Raw genomic sequence first — 15,016 nt, forward strand, 5'->3', positions numbered from 1 at the left:
AATTAAGGTTAATCAATATTTCTTTAAACTGATGCAACTGGAATACCCCACAGACACACTGAACGAAAAGGAGTTCCCCAGTATCAGCTGACCTTAGAGGACTATACAATGAAATGGTTCCTGTGATGTGACTCCCACTTTAACAAAGAATATGTTCTTAAGAACTCTGTTCTATAGCAGGTGAAAAGAGGGCAAAAGTAGAGGGACAGGCTGGCACAGAGGTCTCCTCACAAATTGGGCTAGAGCAGGGAGAGGGAGGCAGAGTTCAATGTTCACTGCAGCATACACACACACATATATACACACACGTATGAATTTATATACATATAAAGGAAAATGTGCAAAGAGCTTCTTGAATACTTTCTGCTGCTGTCATGGGAAAGAGCCATCCTCTGCAGGCTTCTGAACTAGCTTCTGAACTGACGCTGAGCAGCAGTGTGGGGTCACTTTCATGCAGTCCTTTTGCTAACACAGGACAAAATAAGCTGCTCACTTGTTAAAATACTTCTGAATTTCAGTCAGTTGAAAACCTTACCATGCATATTTGCTGGACTGCAGTTAAGTCCTGATGCATGGAGGGACTTTGTGTCCTCTAGGATGACAAAGAGATCCCACTGCTCCTTCTCAGAAGAGTTTTGCCTTTCTAAAGGCTGTTTCCAGAAATATTTGTTCATTCTTAGAGGACATTTCTGTCAGAACTGTGAAAATTTGCTTAAACTGCCATGAATATATGTAATTATAAATGTTGCTAAAAACACAGGTTGAAGTCCTGTGGTGAGGTTCCTGCTGGTGACTACAAGTTTTTGGCCGGCTGGAAAATTCAGCTGCTTCAAGCCCAGCAGCATTTCCGTGACAACATGGTTAAAAAACTTGTATTTTAACACTTAAAAAAATAAAAAGGAAACTTGTTATGTTTTTCTTTCTATCTCCTACTTTGTAGTTTACTGATGTCTAGCTAAAGCATTTCTTAGCAGCTAATTACCAGGTAGATGAAGGCAAAGCCTGGAGACTTCTCCTTTGACTACCATCACTAATAAAGTAGAAATACCTACCCCTGTACGGCACTGTTCCCTTACTGAGTGTTAGGTGGACCTCTGGTGAGAAGTAAGCATCATCATCCTCATTTCACAGGCCTAAGAACTGAAGCACTGAAGGTGTAAACAGGATTGAAATAGTTACAAGGTAGAAAAGAAGGCACTAAGAACGACAGCAAGTCACATGTGTCCTGTGAACTACTATCAACAATATCCCTCACATGATACTGAAACAATGACCATACCAGTGTACAAACTGCCTGCATAACTTGCACTAAAATATAGTCTCATGTATACTAACAGCTGTGTGTAAGATTTACTTACCACACTGACGGAGCATTCAGCTGGCTCCTCTGCACTGCACTGCATTCATTTCTCTTCCTTGTTGCTAGCAGGCTTTTTCTGCAGTTAATGCACTGAGACAGATGCTTGGCCATTTAAGGCAACCATGAAAATTTGGCCTGTGACTTTCAGTGCAGCTGAACCAATGCCCAAAGTCTAAACTTCAAATCTCAAAATAATATTGCCTTCAAACCACAGGAATTTTTCAAATACCAGCTATTCCCTTACAGCTACACCTACTGGTGTTCATTTCATCGCAGTTCCGGGAGGGCTGTAATTTGTCAGCCATCCCTTCACCTAAGTTTGTGGAGGCATGCTAACATGAGGTGGCCACCCTGTTCCTCCTGGGGTGATACATGCTTTGCCAGCTTTTGCCCCCCAGCTCTTGCAGAAATTCTTTCTCAGAAGAAGTTTAAAAGCATGGAGAATGAAAGCTGTAGGGGTCAGTTTTATCTTCCATTAGCAATCCTTCATAGTTTTGGGAGGGTATATAGAGTCTTCCAAAAGTCTCTGAAGTCTCTATGTTTTAGAGGAGGGCAGAGGTCTTTTCTTAAGACAGAAAAGCTGATCTGCTGCTGCTTCTCGTCCACCTTCCTTCTTTCTGCCGTGCACGGTTCCCTGCCATTTCCAGAGCCGTGGTCATACCCTGGAGCTCGATGGTATGGTGTGAAGGTGTAATACTTGTGAATATCGGTCATCGGATAAGATAGGGTCACAAAAATATTTTTAATGAGGAAATGTCAAAGGAAAAATCTGCTTTAGACCTCCCCTATAATTTGCCCCAGTAACAAAAGAAAAGAAAAATGGCTTCTCTGTTTTTCACTCATGTAGCCCTATTAGATAGGGATGCTGCTTCCAATTCCTGTGTGACCCTGACTGGCAGGTAACACTTCAAATTTTTGCACTGTTTTACTAATCCTTCTAGACCTACTTTGTTTTCTAGTCTTTCTGAAAACCACAAACAGGCAGGTATGACTCAATGGCACAGTTCCAATGCAACATCTTACACTCCACCTATGTTTATCCTAAATTTCGAGGATCCATAGTAACCCCAGCCTCAAGTGTACTGCTGAGTATGCTGCAGAAGTTTATTGTCAGAACCAAATTACACAATTTTTCTGAAATCTCCTAATTTTCTGTCTGTTGCAATTGGGCCATTACAGGTATATATTTTCCCAGACAAAAAAGGAAATAATATGCATTGAATTTCAACATGATTTTGCTAGTCAAGCTAGAATTTCAGTACTCCTGGATGAATTCAGCATCATTTTTATTCTGCTGCTCTCCAATTTTTCTGCAAATCCACCTTCATGTACTGATTTCCTGACCTCTGCCATTAGTCAGTACTTGTCTATGCCACAGACATTAGTCAGTACTATGTCTAATAGCAGTGCAAGTTACATATTTTCCCCCGTACTGCAGGCCAAACTGTCTGCCAGAAAACAACATTATCACCCCTTTCAAAGACAAATAATATCTGCAAAATCATTTCAGCAATTAGGGTTTCCTATCCACCTCATCAGTTTCTTATGTTGATAATGCTGAATAGGTAAGGTATTTGGGACACAGAGGCCACTGCAAATGGACTTCCCCTCATTATTAGTTAGAGGATGTAGTAGTAGTAGCAGTAGTAGTAGTAGTAGTAGTAAATATTATTATTATTATTATTATTATTATTATTATTATTATTATTATTGTTGCTGTTGTTGTTGTTCTGAAAGTGCACCAAGATGCAGCTGTGGAGCAGGACTGTATTAGAAAAAGCAATACTTAAATACAGATTGAAGTGATGTCCCTTTCACAAAGTCTTTACTGTCTACAACATAAGACTGTCAAGAATAACTACAGTTCTCCAGATGTGTACAGAACAGGACTGCCAACCAAAAGTGTTAAAAAATTGTGATTCCATAGAAAATGGGGAGGCTGGCTTAAACATCATGAGATTTTAAAAAATTATAAAAGATGAGTTCTGCTTGCCTTCACAGAATCACAGAACAGTCAGAGCTGGAAGAGACATCTGGGGAGAACGTCTAGTCCAAACCCTCTGCTAAAGCAGGTTTATCTATTCATCTAGAGCAGGTTGTTCAGGACTGCATCCAGGCAGGTTTTGAATGTCTCCAGAGAAGGAACTCCACCACCTCTCTGGGCAGGCTGTTCCAGTGCTCTGTCACCTTCAAATGAAACAAGTTCTTCCTCATATTCACTTTTTGTGTTTCAGTTTGTGCCCATTGCCCCTTGTCCTGTCACTGGGTACCACTGAAAAGAGCCTGGCCCCATCCTCTTGACACTTGCCCTTAAGACATTTGTAGACACTGATAAGATCCTCTCTCAGTCTTCTCCAGGCTAAAGAGGCCCAGCTCTCTCAGCCTTTCCTCATAAGGGAGACACTCCAGTCCCCTCATCATGTTTGTAGCCTCTGCTGGACCATCTCCAGTAGCTCCCTGTCTCTCTTGAACTGAGGAGCCCAGAACTGGACACAGCACTCCAGATGCAGCCTCACCGCGGCAGAGCAGAGTGGGAGGATCAGCTCCCTGCCTCTGCTGGCCATGGTCCTCCTCATGCACTCCAGGGTCCCACTGGTCACCTTGGCCACCAGGGCACACTGCTGGCTCATGGGCAACTTGCTGTTCACTAGAACTCCCAGGTCCTTCTCCACAGTGCTTCCTTCCAGCAGGTCAGCCCCAGCCTGTGCTGGTGCGTGGGGTTGTTCCTCCCCAGGTGCAGGACCCTACACTTGCCCTTGTTGAACTTCATGAGGTTCCTCTCCACCCAGCTCTCCAGCCTGTCCCGGTCCTGCTGAATGGCAGCGCAGCCTGCTGGGGTATCAGCCACTGCTCCCAGTTTAGTGTCACCAGCAAACTGGCTGAGGGTGCACTCTGTGCCTGCGTCCAGGTCCCTGATGAGCGAGTTGAAGAGGACTGGAGCAGCACTGACCCCGGGCACAGCGCTGGCCTCAGCCTCCAGCCAGGCTCTGCGCCGCTGATCACAGCCCCCCGGGCTCTGCCGTCCAGCCAGTTCTCAACCCACCTCTCTGTCCGCTCACCTGACCCACACTCCTGAGCTTACCTGGGAGGCTGCTGTGGGAGACAGTGTCAGAAGCCTTGCTGAGGTCAAGGTAGGCAACATCCACTGCTCTCCCCTCGTCTGCCCAGCCAGTCACTCCATCACAGAAGGGTATCAGGTTGGTCAGGCATGACTTCCCCTTGGTGAATCCATGCTGACTACTGATAGCCTCCTTTTCCTTCAAATGTTAGAGATGACCTCCAGGATGATCTCATCACCATTCTGGGGATGGAGGTGAGGCTGACCAGCCTATAGTTTCCTGGGTGTCCCCCTTCTTGTTCTTTTTGAAGACTGGAGTGACACTGGCTTTCCTCCAGTCCTCAGGCACCTCTCCTGTTCTCCATGACCTTTCAAAGATGATGGAGAGTGGCTTAGCAATAACCTGCCAGGTCTTTCAGCATTTGGGGCTGCAGCCCATCAGGGCATATGGATTTGTGGGTGTCAGGTTTTCTTAAGTGATCTCTAACGTCATCCTCTTCAACCAGGAGAAAGTCTTCCTTTCTTTGGTCACCCTCTCTTGCCTCCAGGGTCTGGGAAACCTGATGGCTGGCCTTGGCAGTGAAGACTGAAGCAAAGAAGTCATTCAGTAACTCTACCTTCTCTGTGTCCTTTGTCACCAGGGCACCCATCTCATCTAGCAGTGGGTCTGCATTTTCCCTAGTCATTCTTTTCCTGCTGATGTACTTGAAGATGCCCTTCTTGTTGTACTTTAATTCCAAATGGACTTTAGCCTTCCTCAATGCCTTCCTGCATGTTCTGACAACATCCCTCTATTCCTCCCAAGTGGCCTGTCCCTTTTTCCACATCCTGTAAAACTCCTTCTTCCATTTGAGGTTTGCCAGAAGCTCCTTGCTCATCCATGCAGGTCTCCTTCCCCCTTTGCTTGATTTCTTACTCATAGGGGTGCACCAATCTTGAGCTTGGAGGAAGTGATGCTTGAATATTCACTAGCTGTCTTGGACCCCTTTACCTTCTAGAGCCCTAACCCATGGGATTCCTCCAAGCAGGTTCTTGAAGAGGCCAAAGTTAGCTCTCCTGATTGGAATCCTGCCTGTTGTCCTGCTTCCTTCGTGCAGGATCCTGAACTCTTGTGGTCACTGCAGCCAAGGCTGCTCCCAGCCTTCACATCCCCAACCTTTGTTTGTGAAGACAAAGTCCAGGAGCATGCCTTGCCTCATTGGTTCCTCCACCACCTGCATCAAAAGGTTATCATCAATGTTCTGCAGGAACCTCCTAGACTGTGTGCCTGGCTGTGTTGCCTTTCCAACAGATATCAGGGTGGTTGAAGTCCCCCATGAGACCCAGGGCCAGCTGACCAGGAGACAACCTCCAGTTGTCTGTAGGCAGCCTCATTGACTTCCTCTTCCTGGTCAGGTGGCCCCTGACAGTGTCCCCCATGTTAATCTTTACTCATAAGCTCTTGACCTGTTCTGCACCCATCCTTAGGGAGAGCTCGATACGACAGGTGCTCCCTCACATAAAGAGCAATTCCACCACCTCGCCTTGCTGGCCTGTCTTTCCTGAAAAGCACCCAGCCATCCATGACAGCATTGCAGTCATGCGAGCTATCCCACCACGCCTCTGTAATCGCAGTGGGGTCATGGCCCTGTGACCACACACAGATCTCTCATTCTTTCTGTTTATTCCCCATGCTGCGTGCATTGGTGTACAGGCATTTCAGAGAGGCCATCAAGCACGCCTGTTGCCCAGGAGGGGTGCAAGAGGATCCACCACAGCCACACGCACCATTGAGGTGGCTGGCCACCTGGCACTCATCGTGGGAGACAGCTAAGGCACAAATATTGCTGCTGTGGTTGGGACGGCTTATTCCACAGTTGGATGTGATGGCGTGAGCATTGCCACATTGGACACCAAGTCCTTCAGTATAAAGCCCACCTCATCAAGCTGGCCAGACTGCTGCCGAAGGTTCCTGTGACTCTTTTAGACAGATGGATTCCATCCCTCCAAACAGGCTATAGTCAACGAGTTTTCTGTTGTCACAGAAGCCAAAAACCAACCACAAAGCCAGACGTTGATGTGCATTATATGTCTATTTCTGGCAAAGTGTTTACAGTGCATTACCATTATATCTTTCAATTTTTTCTTCACATCCTTTTGGGCTAGAATCTTAGTTTACAACTAGATATTAATATTCTAATGTGTTCAGGCAACTAAAAATGCTGAGGCTTAGACACAGCCTGCTAATACTCTGAATCTTGTGATAAAATTCCTGGTGACAAATTGGCAATGCAATGATTGTTCAGCTTTGGCTAGAAAGGATGTCAAGGGCACCAAACATTTTCAGGTTCTTGAAATAAGCCAAAAAGCTCAAATTATCTGCATCTAACTCATTTTTGAGGATTGAATAGCCAATAATTCTGAATGCTTTTCTCCACTTTACCCTCCAGATCTTTGGGTATGTAAGTTAACCTATTTCCTTGAACATGCTCAGCATTCTCCAAATTAGTGTACCCGCTCATTCATTTCAATGTGTTACCAGGAGACTTGAGCCTTAAAATCATTGGGTCATTTACTCTCATTATCTTCTGTCAATAAAGTGTTCTGCTTCATTATGTCTTAATTACAATAAGTCTCCAAATGGTGTGTGGGTGAACAGAGCCCTTCAATTCCATTTATTCCATTTGTGAAGAGTGGTAAAGAGCAGCTGTCTGCAAGAATCAGTAATTTTGTAATTACATATGTATTACAGTAGCTACATGTATGATATATCACATATTGAGTCATTCTGCAGAACTGCTGGAGCAGCAGTAGAATATTATCCTGTATTTTGCCCTTTGTTCACTTTGCCCATGTATTAATGCATATGCACTTTGCACACTATGGAGATAAAACAATGTTACTCCAATATGGCAAGTCAATATCATCATCTTCATTTGGGAAATAATTTATTATTCTACTAATAGAATGGTATTGGTTCAACATACTTTTACCTCTCAGTTTTTCAGGATGGAAATAGCTATTTATGGGTACAGTGAGTATCCAGCCTTCTCAACATGTTCCTGGAGGTCAGACGCCAATGCTGCTGTGAAGTAGCTCTTGCTTTTAGGTGGAGATGCCTTGCAGGTATTGGTGTGCCAAACATCAATATTAAATATCTTTCTTACTTTGCAACAGCCAATAGCAAGTCACATCTTCAAACAATAATGCCTGATCCATGGCCCAAAAGTCTTGGAAACATGGGTTAGGGGCAGTTCAAATTCCTGTTAGTCATTTGCCTGAAGCAAGAAAGTGTACATTTCTGAGTCAGCAGGTGGCAAGCTATTGCAGATGTCAAAAGGTTGGCCTCCATTCCAGATGTACGTATCTTCTCTGTCTGACCTTGTCTTACTCAAATCTGGACCCACCCATCAGTTGAGGACAGAATCTTTATGGATTTCTATGAACATTTTACAATTGGTTACTGAATACAAGTTTGCCCATGAAGACATCACCCTTCCACACAAATCTCATCCTTGGCATGCTGATATTATCTGCCAAGCATTTTTAAATGCCTTGAAGAAACTCAGAAATTTTTAATCATCATGCAAAATCAATTACTTTATTTTTACTAGCAGAACTTCTCACATGAGGCTAAAGAAGAGTGCGGTGAGAAATATGTATTGTTCATAGCCATCCTTGACATTTTGTGTAATTAGGAAGGAAAACTGTTTGTGATCATGTTGGTCTACCTCTTTCCATGAACACCTAATTGGCTGAACGATTTTTAAAAAAAGGAAGAACCATTTTTAAAATCATTACCACAATATGAACCTGGATTTACAAAGCTGCTGGCTCATGATCACTTCACAGCTATGTCATCATACTTTCTAGGCAAATGAAAACTGTTGGACTTTCAGATGTATCAAATGTATCTACCCTTGATGACTTTCAGAGCATGCCTTTCCTTCAACCCTCTCTAAATGGTAGATGCCTACCGCTTAGATCTCCGTTTGTGAAACACTTTTATGCCACCTTCCCACACTGTTTCCTTTCTTATAACATAAAAGGTCTGCAGCCAGGCAAATGTATAAGCATTGTATGAAATGTTTACACTACTTAAAACAAGAAAAAAAATCAAAACATTTCTCACTGATACAAATTCCTTTAATTATCACAGGGCATGGTCTCTTCCAGCTTTCATCAAAATCTGTGACAACATTCACAGTATTCTTAATGGGACCAGAAACACAACTTAGAAAAAAATAGAAGTGATCTAGAACATAATGTTCCAGGTTTTGAAAGTGTTACAAGTGCATCATTACCAAGGAAATCTCATAGTTTTCATCATTACTCTTTTACATTAGTTGAACACAGGTGGGTTGTTCTGATTTCGCAGTGAAACACGGCTGATAAAACACTGATATTTAGTTGAGGTGGAACAAAACTGGGGTTTGGTATGAACAAGGTATTCAGCATTAGAGGACCATAAACCAGCAAATAAAAATCCCATCTGTAGTGGTCATCTTCCTCCCAGTTGTGATCCAACAAAGTTGGATCCAACTTTGGAATGGCTCTAATAAAGTTAATAAATCCCATTGATTTGGCACAGGATTTCATTTAATTAAAAAAAAAAAAAAGAAAGAAAGAAAGAAAAAAAACCCCCTCCTTCTTTATTTTAGGCCAAATCCAGACTGTTTTACTTACAATTAATAAATTTTGACCAATAACTCAACAATCTTGAAAAATCTCATTTGAGGAAAATACAGAGAAGAATGGCTGATTTTGTAAGGTTTAGAGTGTCTTTGGTAAGACAGTAGAAAAAACTATGCAAACAGAAGATAAAGCATCTACTGCTAGTCTTACTGGAAGTTATAGGTAGGTAACAAGGATCCCTCTGTGTATTCAGAACCATAGAAATAGATCTGCCTTCAAAATTAATGGAGTGTGTTGGATTAGTTAAATACACCAATAAGGATCTGGTAGCTTATCTACCTACACTGGGTTAAACAGGATCTCTGTGCAAAGACATTACTGCCATAAAACCAACATCCGCTCCAAAAATAAAACCCAGCACCCCTTCAGCTCTTCCCCTGGGGACAGTCAGAGCACCTGTCAAAGAGGTCTTGTTTATTTATTTTACAGGTCAGCTCAGCACCAGAATATTCTTCTTTTGGCTTATCCAGCTATATTACATAGTGTATATGGCAGTTAAGCTTCAAGGTCAGATGTCAGGAGGCACAGGTTCCAGGCTATAAAGAAAAATCCAGCAATTTTGGGTGCTTAGTTACAGTATTCTTACACACATAAGAATGTGCATTTCCTGGAGCCTCACTTGGCTCTTCACTGAACTGCATCCAGAATCACACTTTTAATTTCCATCTCTAATTTCAGCCTTCATATTGGGCTAGAAAGCTAAAGAGTAGAATGAAAGCAAGGCAACTTTGCTAATAGCCTAATTCTGGAATTCAGAGATAAAAGCATTGTCTTGATGGCTCATGCTTAGTTAACTCCATAAAGATTTTACTCATCAACTTACTGTATTCCAAAGACAAAAGAATTTTGGTTACTTTAATGATAAAAGAAGCCAGTATAGCAACATGGTCCAGTGCCAAAGGATGACAGCTGGAAATATTCACAGTACTTAGAAATTCCATCCTTTTTATTAGATAATTTTCTTATTAAGATGAGATATATTAGACAGGAATTGATCACTCTGTGATTTGAAATTTTGTATGTGCTCCCTGGCTTCATGGTATTAAAAGACAGTTGCAAGCTTCTCATCTGGTGGACTAGCCTGAAACAAAAAAGGCAAACTCAATTATTCTATCTGCATTCTAGGTGAATTATTAGCACCTTTTTTTTTGCTAAATACTGTTGTTTTACCAAAACATTTTAAAAATGCAATACCCACAGTTTCAGCAATTCTCTGTGATGTAATTTCTTACATATGGTTACCATAAACTATAAGGAAAAGTCACTTAATTAGTTTTCTATGGAGCAAATCAACTGTCATGAAAGCTTATACAAATGACAATAATAGGCTGACCTAGGTATAAAAAGATGAAGGACTAAATGAGTAAAACTCAATTGGTTTTTCCTCTCTTAACTACCATCTCTGAAGATATATTTTAAGGAGTATGAAGAAGCAAGCTCCCACTTGCTACACTGTGCACTACACTGTACTGTACATGTTCCTGTAGGAGCTCTGCCTCTCCCAGCACTGAAACACTCAAATGCCTCAGCAGAAAATATTCCTAGCCAGTGAAATTACTAGCTATGTTCCTAAGAAATTCACTTAAAATGTTGTTAAGACAGCACTACAGATCAGAAATGAATGTTGAGACACAGGCCTACGTACCTATCAGGTCACCATGGGGCAATAACTTGTCAATGTGTTAGTTGTTTATGTATTTATGTATGATCCTAGGTCTGCAACAAAGTAACCTGGATTAGCTTAGCCTTCAAGAAAAAAAATCATGTATGTAAATGCATGTCATTTTTTCCCAGGCAAATGTTCAGATCTTCAAGACTGATTTCTCTGTATGATTCATTAACATTAAAAAAATTCTTAAACACAAAAAATAAAACCGTATTGTCACACAATGCTATCTTACCCATGATATGATCTGAGAACTTTGTGACAGTGAGCAGTATAGCTAAACAATGCATTCCTATCCTCTATACACATGAAGTGTATTGATGTTTTTTCACACGTGCATTCTATTAATTTCATAGTTATCCCAAGATGTTTCAAAATGGCACAAATCTAAAAATGGTTTAAACAGAATTTAGATTTTTGTTTACTCAGCCGCTGTGCTTTGTAGCTGTACAGGCAGCTAGTCCCCCAAACTGTTAGTTCCTCTGGTCTTTTTTCATAGCTGAGTTCATTTTTAAAATAACTTCAACATTTCAAGAATGATCCACGGTCTTGGGCTACCTTTAATTCTTTTCCATTTTATTGGGACACTGTTATTACAGGTTGGTTTTTTTTATAGCTCCCCATACAGAAACTGCCAGCTTGACTCTACCTCCAGGATCAAAGCCAACGTCTGTCATTCTATAATAGGAAGATCAAATTAAAACCAGCTTGCTCATCAGGATGTTTAAAACATCTCTATTTCACCTGCCTAAGTCTTTTTAAAAATGCTTCTTTAAGTTTCTATGGATGCCATAAGCTGTCAACTTCTTTTTTCAAGGTCACATCCATGGAATTACAGTTGATGAAGTGAAAAAAAGAAAGACAACTTACTAAGAAAAAAACCCAGAATTTTGGAATGCTTTTTTTCTTAAATATTTGTAGGGACAAAACACTAGCAGAAAAGAGCAGAAACTTTGTACTTGGACAGGAAACAAAAATATGTGAAGGTCTTCAATACAAGTCAATATATATTGTTCTACTGTTGCAGAATATGGAAATAACCTATGTCTTTAGCTTTCACAAATTTTATAGCATAACTGTATTATGTTTTTTCTGAGGTTGCACAACTCCTTTAAAATATTGCAAGCTCCAGGAGGGCATATATCAGCTACAGTCACATTGCTTTGTACCAGTAGGAGAACATTTATTTTGTGCTAAGAGTGCTGCAGACAATTCTAGCTCCTCCAGAAAGGGACTATCAAATCCTAAATGTGAAAAAAGGATACTTACAGCATTAAGAGAAACACACAAATGATGGAAACTCCATGGAGGAAGAACTCTAACTTTATTTTAGCTAGTTATCAGGAACCGTCGTGTTGCAGTTATCACCTCTAGCTCACCAAAACAGCTCAAAAGAAAAGCAGACTAAGTTGCTGGAAGGGATGCATGAGAAAGTGAATAGACAGAAAACTAAAGGAAGGCCTAAACTCTGAAGTTGTCTTGCCACTGGTTTTGTTGTTACTGTCCAGAGACACACCACCTGACCACCTCCTGGGACAAATCAGACCATTTACCTACTGAAAGCAACATCTGACATTCCCAATATATGTGGGAGAAAATAAAAAATCTCACTTTGGCAGTGAGAATTAAGCCTAGAGCTCTTCTGCACAGGGTAAGCCTGATCCTGCCCATCCTGAAACTATGTGCGCCTTTTTCTTCCTCTGCCTCTTCAACGCCACTTACACTGCCACATTTCTATTCCAAAGTCTGGACATAGTCACGGTGTTTCTTACTGTTTCTTTCAATTAATTATTTTTGGGTTGCTTTTTCTGTGGCTTTGTAACATGGTAGCATGCCAGCTTTCCTTTTAAGTGGTCTAAAACCTTTTATGATTTAATTAAACTAATATGATGCTTATTCATCTGCTTCCTTTCTAACCACTAGGCTTCCTTTTATTTTTTTAATTAAATTCTCCTGATGGTGACAGATGCAGACAAATTACTGCAGTTGCCTAACACATTTGAAAAATAAGGCCACTTTTTTAGAAGTCTTTATATAAATTTATGCAGCTGGCTCCAGGTTTTAACACTTGGGATAGATGATGGCTCTTGCTCCTCATCCAGGTGGATTTCAGTGCTCTTCCCTGCCTCAGCAAGTCAGTATTTGTATCTTTCCCCAGACTGCCACCCAGAACAGCCAGGTCCATGTGACAAGGTTTCAGCTGTGTTTTTTGCTGATCAGCCCCAGGCCTGAGTTACCCAGTCATCAGAGACAGAAACCATGCAGACCTCACTAGTGTACATTTTTGAACGGATGGTGTGAAGTGTAATTAAATAAGACAGACTTTCGTTCTGCACTCTCCTTCATGTCATTCAGCAGGACAACAGCAGTCTCAAACCACACACATACCCCCTTACATTTACCAGTTGATCTCCAAGTTTGAAAATCGTAATCAACAAGGTTATAAACAGATACTGAGGGCCCTGCCAAAATCCCACAGGGAATCGAGTCGCAATGTTACACACACCTTAACCGTGCTTATGGGTGGGGAGGGGGAAGGAGACCAGTGCCAAGGAGTTGCAAAGGGAAATAAATGAATCTTCACAGTTTTGGTATTTAAATTTAACGGGATAAACCCCCACCAGGAAATCCTACAAACCATTTCTGTACTCTCCACCCCCAGCTTTCCCACCAGGAGTAGAGGGCAGGGTATGTCCCCTTAATATTTAACCAGAGATGATCCCCAGCCCAACCACTGGTGGCTTTCCAGCAGCCACCAACACCACCCAGGAACAACTCCTCTGCCTGAGGTGCGGGCCCCCACACCACCCGCTGGTGTCAGAGGGGTGAGGGGCTGCCCTGCCCCCCGGGAGGGCACCGTGCGCCCCGCACCGCGCCGGCGGGCGCCGGGGGGAGGCCGGCGAGGAGGGGCGGGCCGGGCGGCGGCGGCGGGCCCGGGGGGCTGGGAGGCGGCGGGCCCGCGGCGGGGTGGGCCGGGCGGTGGGCGGGCAGCCCGGGGGCGGGCGGAGGGCCGGGCTGTCCCCTGCCAGGTGAGGTGAGACACCGCTGCCGGCCCCCTGGCAGCGTGCGGCAGTGCGGAGCGCACGCAGGCGGGCGGCGCGGCTGGGCTGGGCAGGGCTCGGCTCGCCTCGGCTCGGCTCCGCACGGCGTGGAGCTCCCTAGGCCCGTCGCCCCCGCCGCCGCCCCCCGCTATGGCGAAGGCGGGCAGGAAAGGATGCGGCTGCCCTGGCTTCCTGAGGAAGAACTGGCTCCTGCTGAGCACGGTGGCCGCTGTGCTGACGGGTGAGTGTGGGGGGAAGGCGGGCGGCAGAGAGGGAGTGCGGCGCCGCCGTACCCCGCCCGGCCTTGCCTGGCACGTTACAGCCCTGCCCGTCGCAAGGCCGGCGCGGCGCCAGACCGGGCCCCGCAGCGGAGCGCCCGGCGACGCCAGCGAGGGGCGCTCCTTGGCCGCGGGAGCGGGCGCGGGCCGGGCGGTGCGGGGCGAGCCGCGTCCCCTCGCCGCTCGCCGGTCCCGCCCGCCGCCGGTGCCGCGGCAGGTTAACGGCCCTAACGGCGGGCGAGGGGGCCGGCTGCCCTCCCGCGGCGGCCCGCAAGGCCGGCTGAGGTGCTCCGGGGCGTCGCGTAGCCGTGGCCGCGGGGGACGGGTCCGCAGCGGCGCGGTGCCGAGGCGGCCGGTCCGGAGAGGGTTTCGCGTGTGAGCGCGCAGCGGCCCCCGGCCCCTAGCGGTAAGGCCGGCAGCGGGCCGCGGGGTGCCCGGGGCCGCCTGGGCCTGCCCCCCTGCGGGCGTCCGTCCCGCCTGTGTGACAAAGGTCTGGCGATCAGCAGTGTAAAACCGTGCTAAGAAAAGCCTGCCCAGTGCACCGGGACACGGTGCGCCCTTGGTGCGTGGGTGCTGCGGGTCCCCCCGGCCGACCCGAGGCAGGCTGTGCCCCCGGCCACGTTTGCGGCGACCGCGGCATGCGCTTCGGGACTGACCTTCGGCTGGTGTGCTGCTGGCGGCCCCGCAGAGGTGGAGGCTGCAGGGCAGGACAACGGTGGCAGTGGCATTGGGTGCTTCTGATGGCCTGAGCCAAGCAAGGCAACTGGCCAAGTTCAGCGATGCCACCCAGGTTTCAGCAGGATTTTCAGTGGTGTCACTCTAAAGAGAGGGGAGTTCTCTGCTTGCTGACCAGTTTCTGGGGGCAAAAGGAGTCAAACGCCATCTTATTAAGAATATAGGTGGGCAAAAGGGCCAAAAGAAGCCATCACATGACTTGGC

At 45.0% G+C, this 15,016-nt stretch overlaps 1 protein-coding gene across 2 annotated transcripts in view; it reads left to right on the forward strand.

Annotated features, from left to right (window-relative positions):
- The first annotated feature begins 8 nt into the window (after window positions 1–8).
- The window catches only part of SLC1A1 (solute carrier family 1 member 1), a 71,967-nt gene continuing 56,959 nt past the window's right edge, over window positions 9–15,016 (forward strand). For both annotated transcript variants that reach the window (XM_080372307.1, XM_080372308.1), the window contains exon 1: window positions 9–14,040. In XM_080372307.1, the coding sequence (XP_080228433.1) occupies window positions 13,950–14,040 (91 nt within the window). In that variant the 5' untranslated portion in view covers window positions 9–13,949. The remainder of the gene's footprint in view (window positions 14,041–15,016) is intronic.

Source organism: Falco punctatus (assembly GCF_963210335.1).
Source record: "Falco punctatus genome assembly, chromosome: Z".
In the NCBI taxonomy this organism is placed as follows: Eukaryota; Metazoa; Chordata; class Aves; order Falconiformes; family Falconidae; genus Falco; species Falco punctatus.